At 35.3% G+C, this 21,805-nt stretch overlaps 1 protein-coding gene and 1 long non-coding RNA gene across 5 annotated transcripts in view; one reads left to right on the top strand and one right to left on the bottom strand.

Moving 5' to 3' along the window:
- LOC141381177 (uncharacterized) overlaps nt 1-21,805 on the top strand; it is a 273,920-nt gene that overhangs the window by 197,639 nt on the left and 54,476 nt on the right. For 3 of the 4 annotated variants that reach the window (XR_012400923.1, XR_012400924.1, XR_012400926.1), the window contains exon 3: nt 20,950-20,982. The exons of the other annotated variant lie outside the window; for it this stretch is intronic. This is a non-coding gene — a long non-coding RNA (uncharacterized lncRNA). The remainder of the gene's footprint in view (nt 1-20,949; nt 20,983-21,805) is intronic. 4 annotated transcript variants of the gene reach the window in all.
- Nucleotides 1-21,805, bottom strand: part of ngfra (nerve growth factor receptor a (TNFR superfamily, member 16)) — a 73,479-nt gene that overhangs the window by 24,984 nt on the left and 26,690 nt on the right. Inside the window, exon 3 of the mRNA XM_003198085.7 lies at nt 13,229-13,591. Coding sequence (XP_003198133.2) covers nt 13,229-13,591 — 363 coding nt within the window. The remainder of the gene's footprint in view (nt 1-13,228; nt 13,592-21,805) is intronic.

The following is a 21,805-nucleotide window of genomic DNA, read 5'->3' as shown; positions in this document are numbered from 1 at the left end:
TTGGACGTTTTAATACAGAACAAAATCAATTTCTGTGGAGGAAATGAATGGAATTTTTACTAAGGGAACCCAACTGTTGCACTTTATACACACACACAGAGGCACAAAATCTCCCTTGCTTTCCTGTTGAACTCTTCACTCCTCCTGAAAGAAAGATTCCAGAACGGAGTGGAGATTGTTATGGTTCATTTCTTTCGTGGCTGTAAAATTGGTGGTGACAGAGTTTGATCTGGCTCAACATGAGGTCTTAACATGGCTCTCTAGAATATTCTCATTCTCTGAACTATTCCAGAGCGTACATGTGCGTGACGGATTGAGAAATGCTGAAACCGAAAACCTCTTCGTTCTCTGTTTTATTTTTGATTTCGACAAAGCAACTACTGAGTATTCAGAGGTGCCATATTTTGCAACAAAATGAAAAAAAAAAAAAAAAACAGCACTCCTAATTTACATGGATGATATTTTGGGATTTTGAAAGCTCTTGTAGATTGTGTTGGAGATGAGGTGCTCTTTGGGTCGGACTTCCATTATGTGCAATCAAGCCTGTACAAATGATTCAGAATAAGGCTGCAACACAATTGCTCTTCAACAAATCCTGCGGTGCCATTTACACTAGTGCATTTTTGTATTAAAACACTTAGGATTTGTTATGGTTATGCAGGTATCTTTGTGGAAGTGGAAAAACTGAATGTTTATGAGCGAGAAAACAGCTAAACAGACCATCTGCAGTACAAGGATAAAGAACCAGCCTCCTCCATTCGGCCTCTTTAGTTTTTCTTTATTTTAATTTTCTTCTACTTTACTTTCGTGGACAAGAATGTGAAAATTAGGGTTTTGCTGATCTGAAAATACCAACAAATCATTCAAAACACCTCTTGTGCCTTATTGCGCTAGGTGTATGATAGGGCACTTTATAACAAAAATGTGACAATATAATACATCACAATCATATTTTATTCTTCAATCTTTGTTTTCAACTTAAAGGAAAAACAACACTAAAGGGGAAAAAGGAAAATTGAAAAAAGGAGGGGGGCACGGGTTGTTTTAATTAGTAACAGATTATTCTAGATAAAACATTAGGAAGACATTGATGGAAATACAAATCCTCCATAGAAGGCACATACCAGATCAGCACTATGATAATGGTTTGTTTAATTAAATCTCTGTAAAATTGGAGAATGTGTAGATAGGACAAAAACAAAGACTTTTGACAAATCATGGAACATTACGCCATAATTACAGAAAACCAATCAAAGTATGATTGTAGATAGCCAAACCTTCATTTTGAAAAGTATGGCTCAGTCCATCTTTTTTCAAACTAAGTTGAGGTCTTTAACATTTTCAAAATGCTCAATTTTTATTATTATTTTTTTTTTGTGGTTTAAATATGCCAAAGTAGTGTGGCCACCAAGCATAACCATAACAAAACATATGCATTTTAAAGTAAAAATGCACTTGTGTAAAATTGCACCTTAGTTTGGAGAAACAGATTGAATTGAATTTAATATTTTATTTGACAGATTTTAGACAACCTGTACAAAAATACAAGTATCCCATATATTTTGAATCAGTTTACATCAGGGGTGTCCAAACTCGGTCCTGGAGGTCTACTGTCCTGCATATTTTGGTTCCAAACCTAATTAAACACACCTGAACCAGCTGATCAAGCTCTTTCTAGGTATACTAGACTTTCAGGCAGTTGTGTTGAAGAAGGTTGGAGCTAAACTATGCAGGACACCTGCCATCGAGGACTGAGTTTGGACAACCCTAGTGTACATGGTTACATTAATTAAGATATTAACCTAACTTATTTTTGCGCTCAGACAAAACCCATTACCTGAGAACAAGTAACATATTCTATAGACCGAAATCGGGAAATATGTCGTTAGAAGTAGACAATAAGATTAATTAAATATGACGTTTAACAAATATAGGGAGATTTAATCCTTGATGAACAGTCCGATGTGCACAGCTCTCATATGGGTTGATGTGCTCAAAACACGCTGCAGTGCATCCCATCCAGGTGATGACTTGGCTCAGCCCAGCTTAGCTTCAGTGAGTTATGTATCATTCACTTATTTGTCGAGCAGCTCTCATATCACCATTATAGAACTGGCAGACTACAAGTTGCTTGCAAATATGTGCATGCCCATTGAGTGTGAATGGTCAAATATCATATGTTTTAGGCTGTAAAGTGTGGGACGAGTGCATTTTTCTGAAACGCAATAAAAACCCCAGTCTGGGCTAGGAGCATTCTCATTCTAAAACACACTTTGGTACTGGATACTGGTTTCAGCTTGCCTCAAGTTCAAGTAATTACAAATGTACAGTTTATCTCATCCGAAACCTTCTCATTCACTGTTCCTAGCTGGTGGATCTTCCCATCCCCATCTGGAACATCAAATCCCTGACTAAATAATCAAAAATCCTCAAATCCATGAGTACTCTTCTGCATTTCCAGAACATTCAGCTCAAGTCTGTTATTTGCCATCCTAAATTGGTCAGTTCCTGGTTGACCAACCACTATTTTCTAAAACCAGCTGCTTTGTGAAGATGCGAGATTGATTTAAATCAACTTTAAAATTAGACAAGCAATTCACAAACAAAGCTAATTTAAGCCTATTTAATAATTGAACTTGCTAATTTGCTTTACCATTTAGCTGACAGTCCTGTTTGAAGTCACTCTGGATAAACTTGTCTTTTTCTAAGCTATTGCTGACTGACCAGCTACTATGCTCTAAAATCCTGTTTGAAACCAGCTAGTCTATTCCAAAACATATCTACCACCTTAGCTTCTGTTTATAGTTTATGATGTTTCTGTAAAACATAAGTCATGTCTGAATATTGAAAGTTGAGAGCTGTTTAAACAATTAATTCAAGGACAGTGTTTTTTAGATTGGTTTGCAGACAGACAAACACAAACACGCAGTCTTCTTATCTTCAACACCTCTTCAAACTCGTGGGCATCTGAAGACTTGTGCAGTCGCCCCTCTTTCTTTTCTTTATCAGTCTCTTTCACTAACTGTCGGTCTTTTTTTAGTCCATCTCCACCCTCTTTGTTCACATTCATTCATTCATTTATGTCTGACCAAGTGTGCACTAAAACTTGAACGATTTCTGTAAGCTCTTTTATTTTCTCTGTCCCTATGATTTAAAAAAAATATATATATATATGTAAAACTTTGACACGCCAACATGAGTTTTTCGGCCTGTCTGAGCTCGAAACCTGTGTAAAAACGAGTCATCGCTTTTATTGGACTGAGCCTGTTAAACTCAACTGAGCCAAAGGTTAACAATTTTAAATCCTTCAGGCTTTATTTGATGCCATTTTTCCCTTTTAACTAAGCGATTTTGGGATGAGATGCCAAGTGTGAAGTGCTTGTTAACCCTCAGCTGGGCGCCGTCTTTAATGAGGAGTCTGTATTCTCATCCTCTCGCTGTGCTGTTTTTTAGAAGGGATTTTTATGCTTATCTGGCAACCCTTTTCAAGTTTGTTAGAATGGTTGTCTTTATCTAACAGAAAACACTCTCGAAAGACTGTCACACACACACACAGGCACACAGCAACCCTTATATTCTCTTCTTGTGTGTGTGATAGACAGGAGGGGGAGCGATAAGAGCCTGATGGGTGTGTGCGTGTGTGTGTGTGAACGGATGGATGGCTGAATGAACAGAAGCTTTGCTGTTAAGTGCTCTGATTAGCGGCAGTAATTACACTAGCAGGAGGCATTAACACACATACACACACACTTATTAATCTGTCTTAAACAAGGATTTGTTATTTAAAAGTCGCATTAAAAATCGGAAAGTTGACAAATCCGAAGCTATTTTATTATGTAGGTATGCGTATGTTTGCTATAGTTTAGATTTGTTTTGTGTAGCTTACAGTATATACAGTTGGGGAAATAATTATTGAACATGTCACCATTTTTCTCAGTAAACATATTTCTAAAGGTGCTGTTGACTTGAAATTTTCCTTGAACGTTGGTAACAACCAAAGAAATCCATAAATGAAAAGAAAATAAATCTTATTAGTTTACAAATGAAATTATGAAGGATAAAATGAAATGACACAGCGAAAAAGTATTAAACACATGAAGAAGGGGAGGTGTAGAAATGAATGGAAAGCCCAGACAGCAGCTGAAATCTCTCAGTAGTTCTTCAGCAACTTTCTGCCCTTCCTGAGTGTAAATAAATTTCAGCAAGACAATGATCCAAAATACAGCCTATGAAACTCTCAAATAGTTTCAGAGAAAGAAAATCAAGATGTAGAATGCCTTAGCCTGTTACCTTATTTGAATGAAACAGAAAGCTCTAACTAGTTTGAATTTAAATGTATTGTCTTTCCATTCCAAAAGAATTTAGGGCACCAATTTCTTATTAAAGAGCTCCTATTTTACCTCTTTTACAAGATGTAAGATAAGTCTTTGGTATCTCCAGAATGTGTCTATTAGGTTTCGGTTTCATCAGATCATGCTTATGTTTGAAGCATCTTTGTTTATTTTTGTACAAACACTGTATGGCTGTGGTGATTGTAGCGGTATGAATTACTTACCAATTTTGCTGTCTTTATTACAAACATGCACTGTTTTAAAAATGTTTTAAACTTGTAAAACTCATTCTTGAGATGCAGCTGATCACAGAGAGTCGGAACAGATCTTTCAATCCTAGTTTCTTAGCAAAAAAATTGTCTGTTTACATGGTAGACTCTTAGGGCCTACTCACACTATGCCATCCGTACCGTGCCCAGGCCCGTTTCCCGGATCGTTTGAGAAGTGTGAGTGCGCTGAATCGGGCTCAAGCACGGTTCACTTGGCCGGCCCTGGCCCGGTTGGAAGAGGTGTGCCTGAGCGCGGATCACTTGGGCTTTGACGCGGTACGCTTGTGTGTGAGTGCAAAACACGCCAAAGCCCGAAACCGAAAGCGAGACGTGACTTTTAAGGGGCTGTTTCATATGGATTTATTAATCATTCTTACTGTTCAGTGATCGCAAACTGCCGTAGTTTATTAAAGACGCAAACTCCTCACAGCACGACAGCTGCGCGCCTTTAGCAGACCTCCTCATTCCTGCAGCACGAGGGCTTTATGATTGTTTATGAGCGCCAAAAGTGGCGGATCTGTCCGGTGAAATATCTGACTGCGTGTCACCGCATCCCTAAGGACTGTTTGGCGAAATATTTGACTGCATGTCACTGCATAACAAACGACTGTAAGGATATAACTAGAGAAATCTCCACTGTGCTACTGGGTGAGAGCATATGGCAAGCCGTTTTAGCATTTAAACCTTGTTCTGACTATCCATAAATATATTTAGAGATATAATTATATTTTGACGTCATAATTATAATTCGGATAGTCAGAATGACAATTAGAGATATCTGCAATTACAATTGTACTAGTACGAAATCAGATTGGAGATATCTGCAAATATATTATGACTAGTCATATTCCTCCATTGACTTCCTTTGAAAAATATTTGCAGATATGTCTAACTGAGTTTTGACTCGTCAAAAATCCAATTCAAGATATCTACAACTGTAATTTGACTATTAGTAAATTATTAGAGATATCTTCAAATATATTTGTAAATATCTCTAAATATGACGAATTAAAGACATCTCCAAATGTATTATGACTAGTAAAAACTCAGTTAGAGATATCTCTAATTACAATTGTGACGAGTCAAAACTTATTTAGAGATATCTGCAAATATTTTTCAATGGAAGTCTATGGAGGAATATGACTAGTCATAATATATTTGCAGATATCTCCAATCTGATTTCGTACTAGTACAACTGCAATTGCGGATATCTCTAATTGTTATTCTGACTAGTCGAATTATAATTATGACTAGTTAAAATATAATTAGAGATATCTCTATATATTATCTCTAAATATATTTATGGAGTCAGAACAAAGATTTAAATGCTAAAAAGGCTTGCCATAGAGAGCGCTTCTGAACAGCGCAGCAGCGATGACGTAAGCGTGCCGAGGCCCGATATGGTGTGAGCGCGGGTCATCGGGGGAGACGGGAGGGGGGACAAGCGTGCTTTGGCCCGGTTCGAGGCAACTGTACCTACTGTGAGTACAGCATTAATCAGAGTGTTGTCTTAATCATATTTAAATCAGAGTATTGGTGTCCATGTAAACGTAGTCATTTAAAGTGCCAGATGATGTTACAAGCTGTCAAAGACATTCCTCTGCCTTTAAGTTGAGTCCATGAGCTCTCAAATGTTTTATTAAGTTTGACGTGTTTCCCCATTACACCCAACTTTTGTAAAGCATCTGTTGCACGTCGAGGTGTCAGAATCCTTGCTTGTAAAATATAGCCATACTTTAGAATGCTTAGTTTGAGCAGATTTGATAAATGCGATTGTACATGTTGATAAAGGGAATCGTTCAGCGGATACATCGCCAACATAGTCCGTATCCCTCAAAGTCGTTTAGAATTAAATGTTTAAAAATTATGTGACACCAAGCGTACCTATGTGTGCTTTTGATGCACCTGCTTGATGTTTTTTTTTTTTACATCCTTTTTGCAGCATCAGTGGTGCCAAAATTAGGCACCAAAATTCATATGCTGATTCAGTCCAGTGCATACCAGTTATGGCAACTGGGTTTCGGTACCCAACCCTAATTTTAACGCTTATTATTTCACTAATTATGCCCACAAGGCCCACATCATCACAATCTAATTTGAAAACAAAATCGATTCAGAATCATTAGAGAAAGAATCACAAATAGTTTTTCTCCCACCCCTACTTATCACGGCAGTCTATCTATAATAACAAGTGCAGATAAAGTGACAAATCTAGAAGACTGAAACCCCAAATGAAGCAGGAATAGAGTGAATGAAGGAAGCTTCAGAAGGGAAGGAAAAACTGGTCTGATATGTATCTGAATGTGTGTGTATGTGTGTGTGTGAGAGATGCAGTATCCGCGTTAGAGGTCACAGATTGAAACCTGAGTGTAAGAAACTCCAGCGGCCTTATCGATCCAACAAAGGAAGGAGCTCAGCACATCTCTCTCTCTTTCTATCACACACACTCACAGACACATGCCAGTTAAATGCCTATGAGCCACAGGAAGTGAATCACCATGAATCATGGACCACCAGCGTGGAGAGAGACTGGTCATTCAGGCATATGTGCGCCTTTGACTCTTGACTGTGGTCAGTCTCATGAAAGAAGTTATTTTCAAAATGCCCCTCTCATCAAGGGGGCACATAAACGACTGGCCGTCAGAGAGATGGACAGACATGAAAGGGTCAGAGATGCACAGACAGAGAGAGCGGGATGGTGGAGAGAGGCGGTAAAGGGCACGTATAAGGTCATTTTAAGCATGATAAAGTGGCACTCGCTGAGGGTGGTCATCTCTGTCTTTATGACTGTGTGTGTGATATGGCAGAACAAGACAGCTCTGTGCTGTAACCAAACACACAAAGAGCGATCACATTATCTTCAGGACAGAGCTAGAGGAGAAGTGTTGAAACTGTAGCTTCCAACACTAATAATATTAATATTGTAGATGTTACCGTAAAGTTAAGTATCATTTCTTTTACACTATAAAAAAGTTTGCAGTGAAGTGTATTCTGAAACAATGAAATCAAAGTACCTCTGAACGGGGTTTGAGTTAGGGATGTCCAGATCTGATCAGATGATCGGAAATCGGGCCAGATCACACAGTTTCAGTCACGAGCGGAATTGAACGTTACCACCTTATGCGGTGGCACAGAGAAAGACCTTTTTCTTGACTTCACACAGAAACGGCAACGCGTGCGGCATAACATCACTTTGTTGCAGAGATGCTATTGGTTAAATGTCAGTTAGTAAGTAGAACACAGAAGCAGCTTGAAGCGGAAAGCGCGAGTATGTCTGCGGACTGGAGGTATTATAAAGTTGACAGCAACATTGCCATATAGAAAACTGTGAGATATGTATAATTGGGATTGCCTGCCGGGTATTTTAAGTTGAGGTGCTGTTTGTTTTTATTTTAGATTTGTTTAATATTTATGCACTTTCTTTACATACCTGAAACTTATAGCCTAGTGCCTATAGCACTTATTCATTGTTGCTCTTATGCCTTGTTTGCACGTCATGCTATGATATGTGAGCAACCTGTGCAGCTTTATTGCTCGAGCGAGCATGATGTATATGAACACATACAGACACTTACAGTCCCCGATATGTTACCAACTAGAGAAGAACTACACACAGCAGACATTTCGTCCTTAATTAGGTCAAAGAGCTTAGAATGACCAAGAGGCGACACTCAATAGAACGTTCCATTGCAACAGCAGCGCCCAGCAACAGCCCCGGATTCCGCCATTTTGGAGTGAAAGTGGTCGGCCATCCATTGGATCTCATTACTGTCGCGATGGCAAGCAGCTGCTTTGTTTTTTATTTATTTATTTAAAAAGCGCATTAAAGCTGAGATACAACCTGAAAGACGACAATACAACACTTACTATCACAATCCTCAGCACTTTTAATAGTTTATTTAACAGACTTATAATATACTGTTGTTCTATTGGAGTTTTCATTCCAAAATGGCCGCCTCTAGTGGCTGTTTTCCCAAATTACACCAGAGTGTTGCCTCTTGGTCATTCTAAGCTCTTTGATTAGGTTCAAAAAACACAAAGTATAGCCTACAGTCAGTGAAAACCTCTCATCTGTGACCGTAATCTTCAGCAGTACATGTAGCCTCTGTTAGAGAGTCATTCCATCATTCCTAGTTCATATTAGTCCAAAAGGTGGTGATAAAAATTAAAACAAGGCAGTTTGTTCACATTTGCTGAAGAAATACCGTGCTCCTTGGCTTCCCCTTTTTTCCACGCTTCACTCTCGCGTTTGTCCTTTTCTTTCTGAATGTGTCACTCTCGCGTTTGTAATCTCTCGCTGTGTATTTCAAACATGGCGGGTCTTTTGTTTACATTCTGGCTTGTTGCCTAAGCCAATGACGTATCTCTGTAAACCAATAGCGTTCAGCTGCGCGTCTGGCTCTGCCTTTTGGTACCCTTTCTTGTGTTTGGGACCCTTTCGAAAGGGTGCCGAAAAAGTGGTACGGTATGGTTTGGTTCGGTACGCCTTTTAACAGTGGAAACGGACATATAAGCATACCGAACCGTACCGTACCACTCAGTGGAAATGAGCCATTAATAGTTGTGTAAATTGCGTCTGCTAAATGACTAAATGTAAATGTAAATATTTACTGTTGCACGAAAGTCCTAAAGTGAAGAATTGATGTTATTTATTACCTGATTGTTGAAGCTCCCTCACAGAGGTGCTCTGTTTGTTAATACAGTTATTAAATGTTAAAATAAGGTAAATTAAATAAAAATTAGGAAACATCCTGGATCTGTTTCTTCGCTTTTCTTTATTCTTTTTTATGTATTATAAAAGTATCGGATTGAGTTTTGGTATTGGTAGATACTCAAAATCAAATGACTCGGACTTGGATCTGAGGGCAAAAAACTTGATCGGGACATCCCTAGCTCGAGTATTCTGATAACTAGTGGTTTAGACGCACATTTACACCTGTATCGAGGAGTGTGTGATCAGATTACCTGAGACAGATGTTAATAGCGGGTGTGACACACACCAAAGAGCCACAGCCGACACCAAACCTCAAACTGACACATCTAGCCCAATCATTCTCAGTGGCAGGAGCTATAATGACCCTCACACACATACACACACACACACACACACACACACACACACACACACACACACTGAGCCCCCAGGCTTCAGACATCAGACGGTCCCACCGCCGAGTGCTAGCACACTAATCCAATGACACGCCACATTACATGCCTACTCCTGCCATAGAAACAGAGCTTTCTCTGTGCGTTTGCTTGAGCGTGTGCGTGTGTGTAATCGAGTACTAGAATAGAGCACTTCAGTAGCTGGTCACAGTATTTCTAAGGTAACCTTAGGTCAAACTACACTGCTAACTGGGAAAAAACTAAAAGTTTAGCTGGTTGTATGTTTAGTTGGTTTGTGGAGAAAGCTTTGAGGAAAAGAAGGTATTTAGTAAGTAATAATATGACATATTACCTCACAGTTTAAACTTAATCTATATCCATATTCATATCTGTGTCAGCAAATGGTTACTAATAGTTGAAGTTTTTTTTCCGTGATTCTATATCAAATATCCAATACAGCACAGTAACATCATTTTATTGAATATATATCTAGATATACTGTATTTCTACATTTATAGGTATGGATTTGAGTGAAATGTTAATATACTTTTTTTGATAACTTTTTAGCTCTGATAACATTTCATTTAGAGGATTTTACGTGCGTGCATGCATTGTGTGTGTAGAGAGAAAAATTCTAGATAAAATATTTCAGAAGATTTTGTGTACTATATAAATATCATATGTTATATTATACAATATATTATATTATTATATTATATTATATTATATTATATTATATTATATTATATTATATTATATTATATTATATTATATTATATTATATTAAATTATATTATATTATATTGTACAATATTATATTATATTATTATATACTATATAATATTACATTTTGTTATACAATATTATATATTATATTATATTATATTATATTATATTATATTATATTATATTATATTATATTATATTATATTATATTATATTACATTATACTATATTTTATTATATTATATTGTACAATGTTATATTATATTATTATATACTATATAATATTACACTTTTTATACATTATTATATATTATATTTTATTATATTATATTGTACAATATTATATTATTTTATTATATACTATATAATAATACATTTTGTTATGCAATATTATATTATATTATATTATATTATATTATATTATATTATATTATATTATATTATATTATATTATATTATATTATACAATATTATATTATTATATACTATATAATATTACATTTTGTTATACAATATTATATATTTTATTATATTATATTATATTATATTATATTATATTATATTATATTATATTATATTATATTATATTGTACAATATTATATTATATTGTTATATTTCCAGATCACTACCAAAGCAATAAACCACATTTAGAGTTTTCCGTCATATAATAAAGTAAGAAGAACTCTCACATGCTGTAAAAATCAATAATTGATAAATCCTGTAAAATCCACACAACTACTTAAATACATATTGAAGTGTGTATGTATGTATGTGTGTGTTTGCATGTGTCTCTGAGTTTGACCTTTTAGACTGCCGTGACCTCTGTAACTACAAGGCTTTGCACTGAACAATCTACACTTTGACCTTTCAACTGCTAGGCCACAAGCAGACACATGCGGAAATGACCCAGACCGGGCTTTAAACACATGGAGGAAAGCAAACATTATGACTGAGACTGAGAGAAATTAGCTGTTAGAAAGACTGTGAGAGTGATCGGTTGTGTTGTTCGTGCAGTTGCTTAGTGAGTGAGCACATGCTATACTGATTACATTATCGTGTGCAGCTCAAATATGCATGAAATTGGTTGATTGATATTATCTAATGTTTGATAAGAAAATGGCCTGTTTACAGTACTGGTCCAAATAAAGAAGCCTACTCTGCTCACCAAGGCTGCATTTATTTGACTAAATATACTGTAAAAACAAAAAAATAAATAAAAATAAAAAACTGTTTTTACAATTTTTTTCTTTTATTGCATGAAGTTTAGAATTTAAATAAGTCGCATAATTGTCAACATCAATACGCCAATATTCAGTGTTACATGATCCTCAAATGATTATAATATACTGTTCAGCTAAATTAAATTGTGCCTGTTACTCAATTTTTTGTGTTTGTAGAAACTTTTTTTACGTTTTAAATGTTTTACTTTCACTTTTTAACTTGATTAATAAAAGTAAACATATTTTAATGTTACTTCTGAATGGTACAGCTTTTTTTAAGCTGCAGCTCATTATATTCCAATAATTTTGAAAGGATTGTTGGAGCCAAGATTCTGCTTTAAATTACAGAAATAAATTTTATTTTAAACAACATTTGATAAAACAATAGCTATTTTAAATTATTTGTAGTAATATTACTCAATTTTACAGTATTTACTGTGTTTTTGATCAAATAAATGCAGCCTTGGTAAGCTTCTTTTAAAAGCATTAAAGAAGCTTGCTGTTCCCACATGATGTTTAAGAGAGCTAAGAATTTTTCACAGTATGTCTGATAATATTATTTTCTTCTGGAGAAAGTCTTTTTTGTTTTATTTCGGCTAGAATAAAAGCAGTTTTAAATTTTTTAAAAAACATTTTATGGTCAATATTGAAGAAATGAAAATTATCAGATGCATTGGTTTATTTGGCAAAACATGTCTTTTTCACCAAGAAGGTCCATACTGATTCTATAGGCAGATACGCTTTACCAACAGTCAGAGAAAGAGAGGGGAAAACTAGATAAACATGTCACAGTTTAGCTAAATTAATTCAAGCCTCCTCCTGACGTGACGTGTGATGCATTAAAACATTGTTTTCCAGCTGCGCTTCATTCTCGAAATGTATAGTTTGTCTAAAGCAGGGATACAATCGGTCAGCGCAGTTGTCCTTCCATAGTAAAATGTGACATTTTGTGTCTGCCGGTTTATTTATTTACGGGAGTTCATTGGCATTTTCCTGCATGTGAATTCAGACAAACTGATAAGCAGTTTAGGAACGTTCAATGAATGTTCAATAACATCTGGCCAATGAGTGATGTGGATTTTGTCAGATGACTGCATTTTGGTTCTATCCAACTGGTTCGGACCAAAACCAGCAGTGTGTTGTAAAAACAATTTAAAGACGGCAGAAAATGCAACAATGTATCATTTATTGCCCTTGTTCCGGACCAAATAAAGCGAACTATAGATGTGAAAGCACCCTTAAAAGCTTAACTGGGTTTTTAGGTTAACTTGGCAGGTTAGGGTAATTAGGCAAGTTATTGTATAATGATGGTTTGTTCTGTAGACCGCGAAAAAAAATGCTTAAAGGGGCTATTAATTTTGTCCTTAAAATGGTGTTTAAAAAATTAAAAACTGCTTTCATTCTATCCGAAATAAAACAAATAAGACTTTCTCCAGAAGAAAAAACATTATCAGACATGCTGTGAAAATTCCTTGCTCGGTTAAACATAATTTGGGAAATATTTAAACAAAATAATAAAAAATTCAAAGGGGGGCTAATAATTCTGACTTCAACTGTATATGTAAATTATCTCACCGTGACACAGTGCATCTTCAGTTGGTGTGCAGTTTCTGAGCAGTATCTCTGTATCCTCTTCGCAGATTGTGCAGGGCATGCAGGGGTCCATCGTGTTCTCTTGATCAGAGTAGGTTTCATCCCGACACTCCTCACACACTGTGTCGTGGTTCAGTTCGCAGCGCATATCCACACCCTGACCCAGTGGACACACAGTGCAGGGCTCGCAGCGGCTGCTCAACACGTTCATGAAGTAGCCATAGTTGCACACGCACTCGGCGTCATTGGAGTCAGTGCAGGGCGTCTGCATTCTCATGAGGCCTGTGCACTCAGTACACACCTGGCATTTGTCTGTGTGACTGAACGTGGCAGAGAACGTCTCACCTGCAGAAAGAGAGAGATGGAGAAAATTATCAGACATAGTCATCAGGGATAGGGATACTGGTAACACTTTACAATAAGGTTGTCTGAGTTAATGAATTTACTAAAATGATCAAACTATGAACAATCCATTTGCTGTAGTATTTGTTCATGTTAGTTAAAGGTGCAGTATGTAAGTTTGACACCCAGTGGTTGAACTAGGTATTGCACACCTGGTTCAAAACACATGCAAGCGCAGGTTGCCAGATTGATGACATAAAGAGCAGCAGGCCTGACTATCGAGCCTAAAGGCTGATTTAAGTTGAGTTCACAATAAAAGCAACAGCATGTGATAGAAGGAATATTGTCATATTAATAGAAGTTTTTGCTCTAACAAACACCTGAAGTTTATTTTTATAAACAACTAAATAATCTGACAATGTTTACCTCAGGTACACCTCATGTACTTTATTCAGTGTTAAATGCTAATAATGTGAGTCTAAATGCCATTTTACATTATATTTATTGCTATACTACTGAAAGCAGCAGCAGATAGTTCACCTCAGATCTTTGAAATTGAACTTCAGAACTGTGACTCAGTGCAAGCCAAGACATATCAGTGATTCTGCATGTACATTTAATTATGTTAAAATAGTTTAATATGTATTAATGAGATTATAAACCTTACTATTTCGTTGGAGTGCAGTAAGTGCACTATTCTGTGCTTCTGAATGGCTGTATTTAAATTTCTGTCATATTTCGTCTGATGCAAACAGCCAAATTGCTTATCACAGCAAATCTGTAACCTGCTCACCTAATGTTTACGTTCATAATATTTATATTATTTGCTAATTAATAACCAACTCATGTGGAACTCTGAATCTGCATCTCATTTCGAAGTCTGCTACTATCCATCGAAGGTTGCATTTCGATCACAAACGCATAATTTAAGAGGCTCCATGACTGAATGTATGAAATATGATTTCCACCAAGTCAACCCAGGGTGTGGATATATAATTGGCTAAACTGGCATTGGGCGGGTTAAAGGGACCAAAACAAAGACAGCGTTCTGGCATGTAACCCACATTTTCAAAGCAGAGTATCTGACTTCAGAATTGTTTTTCAGTTAAACAAGAATGTTCACTTAGCATGTTTCTTAAATATCAGTATGTTTAGACCTTAGAAAAGTCAAAAACTTGCATCCAGTACCTTTTAAGAAAATACAGTTGTTCATTGTTAATTAATTTTAACTCTCGGTGCATTAACTAATGTAACAACCATGAATAAGGATTTTAATAATACATTAGTAAATGCTTAACTATGGTTAATAAATGCTGCACAAGTATTGCTCATTATTTGTGAGTAAATACATTAAACTTATTGCAAAGTGTGACTGGGATACTGTTTAACTCAGGAGGGGTGGGGAGGGGGTGTCCAACTTCAGAGCACCACTGCTCCGTTTCCCAAAAGAAAGAATGAGTCGTCAGTAATTCCAGTCACAAAACTACATATTTGTACCAAATTTACATAATGACAGACTAAAGTTGCCCAGAAACAATGCCTACTCTGACCCTTAAACACTATAGTTATATCTTAGACCTGAAGAGTTTGGTTCATGTTGTTGTTCAGGAGATGCAATTTTCTGCATTGCCAAAACCATCTTAATCAAACTTCCAAAGATTGTTATTGGTAAAATGATAAAGCCAAAAACATGTTTCTGTTCATTTCACAGTGCATTAAATCATTGGAGCTAAAATTTTGCACATTTGGTTTTTAAAATGTATTCAGTTGACCAATAACAGAAAGCCACTAGAGCACAGCCGACTCAGAGAAAGCACAGGCTTCTGATTCTTCTAAAAGATCAAATGCTACAATATATATTGTTTTTTAAATTGTTAATAATTTGGTTGGATGTAAATGTTTTGTAGGGGTTGTAAAACTGGAGACATTTACAATAGCATAATTTAGAAACTTTATTAATGATCACTTTGGGGAAATTTGATTATGTCTTTAGTGCTTTAATTATAATTAGTCACTGATGATGATTATAACAAGACACTAGTGGCAAAAAAAAGTTGAAAACAGTGAGGAGGCGAGGCTTTAAAAAAACAGACAAAAGAGGAAAAATTTGTAATCAAGGAAAGGAACAATGTGCAAGATTGAGTTATAGAGATCTCTCTTTCTGTGCGTGCGTGTGTGTAATGGCAATGATTCATGCAGCCTAAACACAAGTAGACCTGGCACAACTGTGTACATAATGCATCTCAGTTTACTGTACTTTATACTGCTTTCAACATTGAAATAACCTTCAGAATACTGTGCAGTCTAAGTGGCTGCATCAGAAAATAAATACTTTGCTACCATATAGAATACAATAAGGAGGTTTTCACAGTGATGCTGTTGAAGAATCATTTTTGCTTCTCCAATGAAGCGTTTAGTAAAAGGTTCCTCAAAAAATATTTGTCTTCATTGTGTGAAAAGAAAAGTTTTAAACTCTAAAGATGCTTTTTTTAAGGACTTTTAAAGAATTATTGATGCAAAAATAACATTTATTTATATTTTAAGAGTGCAGAATGTCCAAATTCATGCATCCAATTAATTGTATTTGCAAAATTGGAATTTGCATTCGCATAAAATAGAATAAAGCACTGTTTCCAAGCAAGCAGTAAACAGAACAAGCTGGTCACTTTCTAATAGACTGGAACCAAATATCAAAACAAAAATTTTAATTTTCTGGAAAGAAAAAGCCACTGTGGGCCTTTTTTTTCCAATTTAAAAAAGTACTTGCACTAAAACTTGCTCTTAAACGCAATGAATGTGAGTTGGCTTTTAGATGTTTGAGACCACTCTTTGGGACATCAGTCGCTCAAGAGTTCTATAAGATAAAAACAGTTTGATGACAGACTTTGGCTAAGGGATTTTGGAATGACCAGAACAACAATGTTGTGCAATGTGGTCAGTCCATTGGGTTGCCCATTAGTGCCATCCCATCATTCTCATTTTTGTTATCACACCATCTGAAAAGATGAAATAACATGACTTTTTTGATGTGCACGCTGTAATTTATCAGTAAATATGTTTCCATCATAGTTTATGTGTATTTTTTGTCATTGGGTAAAAAGTTTATGCAGCTTTGTGCAGTTTTTATGTGCATTTTTAAAATTCATAGCGTATAAACTTGCCATTTTTGTTAAGCATTTTTATGCAATATAAAAAAAAAAAACATTTTAAAAATAGGTGGATAAAAACTTGGCTAATGACAACGCAGGTCAGGATAGTACCTACTGAAGAGTTTGAGATTATGCAGTCAATCAGTATGATGTCATTTTCTTTGTTGACATAGCACACATTTCAGGTGATTAGCTGTGAGGAAACATGGCAGATTTTTAGTTGTGTCCCAATTCAGAGGGAAGCTGCACCCTTTAAAGGTCGCAGACTTCAAAGGTGAGTCCTTCAAAGTCCACAAAGGCCAAACCAAGCTGTGTGAAATGAGACATTCTAACCTGCAGTAACCTGCCCAATTAATGTGACATCTGTCGTTATCACTTTTTGCACACATCGCTTCTGAAAATAGTTCACCTAAAAATGAACATATACTAACAATCGATTTGTTATCAACTGGTTAAAATCTTAAATTGAAGTTTTTTTTCTTTCTTTCTGTTAAACAAACATAAAAAATAAACACAAAAATGTATTTTGAAGAATGTTGGTTATTATTATTAATACTGTTAACTGCTAACTATAACACCAAAGATACAATAGAAGTCAATGACTGCTGGATTATGTCTTTTTAAAATAGTTTTTTTTTTTTTTTCATTTTGAAGAGCTTTAATTGTGTGTAACATATTAAAAGTGATGATTTCGTACTTTGATAAAAGCATGTTAAACATTTAAATCATTTGTTTTGTTTTTTCATGGTTTTCAATGAGGGTCCAGAATGAAAGTGAAAGTGAGATATTTAAAGTTTTAAATCGTGATGTTGTCATGTATTTACAAAAAATAGCTATATGTTCATTCTTCTACAATCCACCAGAAATCTCTTCTTTTTGATTTGTAACAAGAATTTTGGAGTTTGAAGAGGGAAGTTGTGCTTTGTTCATAAAACTTGTTGACACTTAAATCATTTTGTCCCTTTTGCACTTGTTGTTAATGTATTTTTAAATTCAAAAGTGCATCCTATTATCTTTTTTTAATTGTTGACTTATGCACATACATGTTTTTTTTTTACATGTTTTAAAATGAATTCAATTGAATGTCAATTCAATTGTACCAGCATTGAACATTGATTAAAATTCAGATTTGGACTTTTAAATTGAGACTCAGTCCGAAGGCCTCAGTGAAAAACTCAGACTTAAAGAATACCTAAAAATTTATATGGTATGGTTTGCTTTTTGGTAACTTTTGACAGTAAAAACGGTCATGAAAGCGTACCGAACCGTACCATATCGTACCACCCAGTGGAAATTGGCCATTTGTGAAAAAAACCTTGCTTTAGATTAAATTAAAAAAAAATTACACATTAAAAAAACTTAAGAGTTCAGATGCAAAACCCTCTAAATCATTAAAGGTGTTCGAGCAAACTGAAACATTTAAAGGCATAGTTCACCCCTCAAAAAAATAAAATGACCTCATTATTTTCTCTCCCTCATATAGTTTTAAACCCTAATGAGTGTCCTTCTTCTGTTGAAAACAAAAAAAGATATTTTTAAGAACCAGCATTCTTTACAATATCTTTTTTGTTTTCAACAGAGGAAAGAGACTCAAATGGGTTTGTGGCAAGTAAAGTGTAAGTAAATGATGACAGAGTTTTTAGGTTTGGTTAAACCAATTCTGTGAGAAAGAACATTTCTAGGAGGATCCAAAACAATCCATATCCATTGTATTCTTCAATGTGCAGATACAAATGATGAATTTTGAGGCTTAAATTGAAGGAAACCTTGAATTGGGACACTCTTGGTCACGAGTCATGACAATGAGACATAATCAACCTTCAAATGCAGCTTTCAATGTATGCAGTCTTTGAATTTGGACACAGCTTATGTCATGGATTCGAATTTGATATGACCTTTCATATATCTCTTTTTCTTTTTTTATATTGTGTTTAATCAATGTTTCAAGAACTTATAATACTTTCTCGAGTTTCTTGACAGTAATGTCTAAATTTAGCCCTGAAGTAATGCTTTTTTCTTGATGGATTGGGTTTATTAAGCTATAAGCACTTTTATCACTTTCCTCTTTTTCCTATGTGAAAGTTTGGGATGCCATATAAAACTAAAATTCAGAGATTTAAATCTTTTGCAAAGCTGTAAATTATTCAGAGGTTTTGTTTATGGTGAGAGTTCCTGTAAAATTGGGTTTGAAACAAAGGATGCGAGGCGTGTTTTTGAAGATGACGTGAAGTTTAAATGATTACTTATTTATTCACAGCAATTTTATGTTTCAGTCTATCTTGTGTTAGAGGACATTAAACGGGATCTATTATGCAAAAATCACTTGTATATAGGGTTCAAACGCCGCTGTGTGGCAACAGTCTGTGAACATAACCAGCTTCTAATGTTAAAAATGTATTCATTTTATTTTTGTTATAATCACACCTCATAAAAACAGTCTGTGGAAACGCTTTAATTAACATTTTTCCTTTGTACATGTCATCAGTGGGGGAAACCCCTACGCATTAGTGACAATCTCTCCCTCATTAACATAACACATTAGTCTTGTTTTTGAATCTGCCACTTATGCTGACCCATATGCATTTGTAGCCCCGCCCTCTTATGAAAAGAGCCCAATCTCATTTAAATTTAAAGCGACAGTCACCAAAATGGCAAAATAGAGATCACAGCCTAAAAGGGTCATTTTCAAAGAGTTATAAAACATTATTTGTGGGTTATTTTGAGCTGAAACATCTTGTAAAAAGCGGCATAATAGGTTCCTTTTAAGTATTGGTTTGTTATAACATGAAAAAGATTTATGATTGATGTCTTTATATAAATAACAACTTTTTATTGTGTATATTATGGTTTCTGGCAAATGTATTTTTCTTCAAAGGTGCCCTATAATTAAAAATCTCGGTATACTTAGGCATAGTAGAATAAAAAAAGATTTGTATATGGAAATGGGCATACTGTAAGCCTCAGACACCATTTTTTCCTCTTTTTTCATGTAAATTCCAAGAGTGTAAAATCCCGGTGAACAAAGGGCCAATCAGAAGACAAAGCTAACTGTGAGAAGACTCACAGGCCAAGCCCTCCACATTTGCATACATGTCTACTTTAGTTCATTCATCCGGATCTGACGAGCAGCTGACATCATCAAAAGAACACAACTCATTTTCAGTTTTGAGATCATAAACAAGCTCTGAGATCATTAATATGCATGCCTCAGGCTGCGTTTGATAAGCTAAATGTTTTCTAGTGACGCAACATTGAGAATTTTCCTCCCTTAGTTATTTTAAGCGTAGATCTCACTTACTGTAAGTGGGATGTTTATTTTGAAAACTTAAGCCCCAAATTGTTTACACAAACTACATATGGTCAATCATGGACCTTCTGATTCTAGAGGTATTTTATGGAATAATAAATTAGCTTATAAAACCGTTACCGAAGCCATAAACAAACTACGTGGAAATTACAGAACTATTTCACTTATTAAATCACTGCAGTATATGGCACCTTTAACACTGTACATAATCAGAAAAGAGATTCACAACTTTAAAAGGTCATGATAAAAACCGATACATTTGTATCTGATCTGTCTGATCTTTTATCATTAAAATTTCTCATAAATTTTTTTTCAAAGACAAAAATATCCCATCTGGAGTTTTTATGGAAACATTTGAAGGAAGGTTGATAATTAAACGAAACGTAACTGAGAATCTTCTCTGACAAAAAAAATAATAATAATTTCCTGCGGGCTGTCATGTGGAAACAGAAGGTCAAGTGTTCACTCCCCGTGTTGCAATAACATTTGAAACCTGTTCAGACCAATTTATGTCCTGCAAATAATATATCATTACCATGAAATGATCTGTCAGATATATCTGAAGCATTATACTGGATTATCAGCTCCTCTTTTATATTACAGACAAGACCTTACAACAGAAAGCATTGGAATGTGTGCCGATTGCATAACTTTTGTTTTGGCAAAAACCTTTTTTATTTCTACGTGACCACATAGAGTTGGATTTTAAAAGTTAAAACTATTAACACCAAATAAACCTGCCACATTTGTAGGATGAAGATCATATTTCAGACAATAAACGTGTATAAAATGGCGAGCAGCAGAAGCACATCCGCACAGCCTTGAGAAATGTGGCCACCAACACCACATTAATCTGACGCTTCTCCACATACCATCTAAAAATGGCTTTTTTTCTTCCTTTTTAGACAAGCATGCGGTGAGCCTAAGATGTTATCAAGGTGAGTTGGTTATAATCTCTCTCATGCATGTGTCTCTGTTCTTTTACTCTCATGATGCTAAAGAACAAAAACAAACAAAATGTGCAGAAAAACAACAACATACAGATAGATCTCTGCTGGAAATGTGATTGTATTCCTGGAATGCAGGACTGCTTTTCATCAAACACCACAAACATGAAACAAAAGCAGTCCCACAGCTGTTTTGCACACTGATTCAAAGGGATATGCTCAGAGGATGCTTTTTCCTATTAACTAGTTATTTGTTCATAATCGCCCCCAATAGTGGGCTATCTTACTTAACTTTTACGTGAAATCAGACTGATACCATGCTTTGCTTTAAATGGTTCATTTTAGCTTTTAATGGTTAAATTAATTTTCATTCCTGGGTGAATTAACCATTATTAAGTGTGTTTACACCTGTAGTTTGATTCTCTTGGTTTGTAGCATGATACTTTTACTCACGGTTTATTTATCATTCACAATTTCATTTTTAAGACCAGAAATGCAGGGGGATAAATACATTACTAATGTAAGTTGTGCAAAAGCAATGCAAATGTATTTGGCCACTCATATTACATGCATACATAAACACTCTGAATCTGGGAGAGCTTATAAAATATTTAAACAAGTGAAAAACAGCTACATTTTCAATGCACTCTTAAAGCAATTAGTTGCATTTTGTGGCTAATTTTACAATTTTGATCATCCTTCAATGATGGTTGGGTATAGGTGTGAGATTTGTGGGCACACTTTATTTTAAAGTAGCAGTATGCAAGTTTGACACCCAGTGTTTGAACTATGTATTGCACCGCTGGTTCAAAAT

Source organism: Danio rerio, chromosome 3 (assembly GCF_049306965.1).
Source record: "Danio rerio strain Tuebingen ecotype United States chromosome 3, GRCz12tu, whole genome shotgun sequence".
Taxonomy (NCBI): Eukaryota; Metazoa; Chordata; class Actinopteri; order Cypriniformes; family Danionidae; genus Danio; species Danio rerio.
The sequence above is the reverse complement of the archived record's forward strand: the minus strand, read 5'-3'. Positions and strand labels throughout refer to the sequence as shown.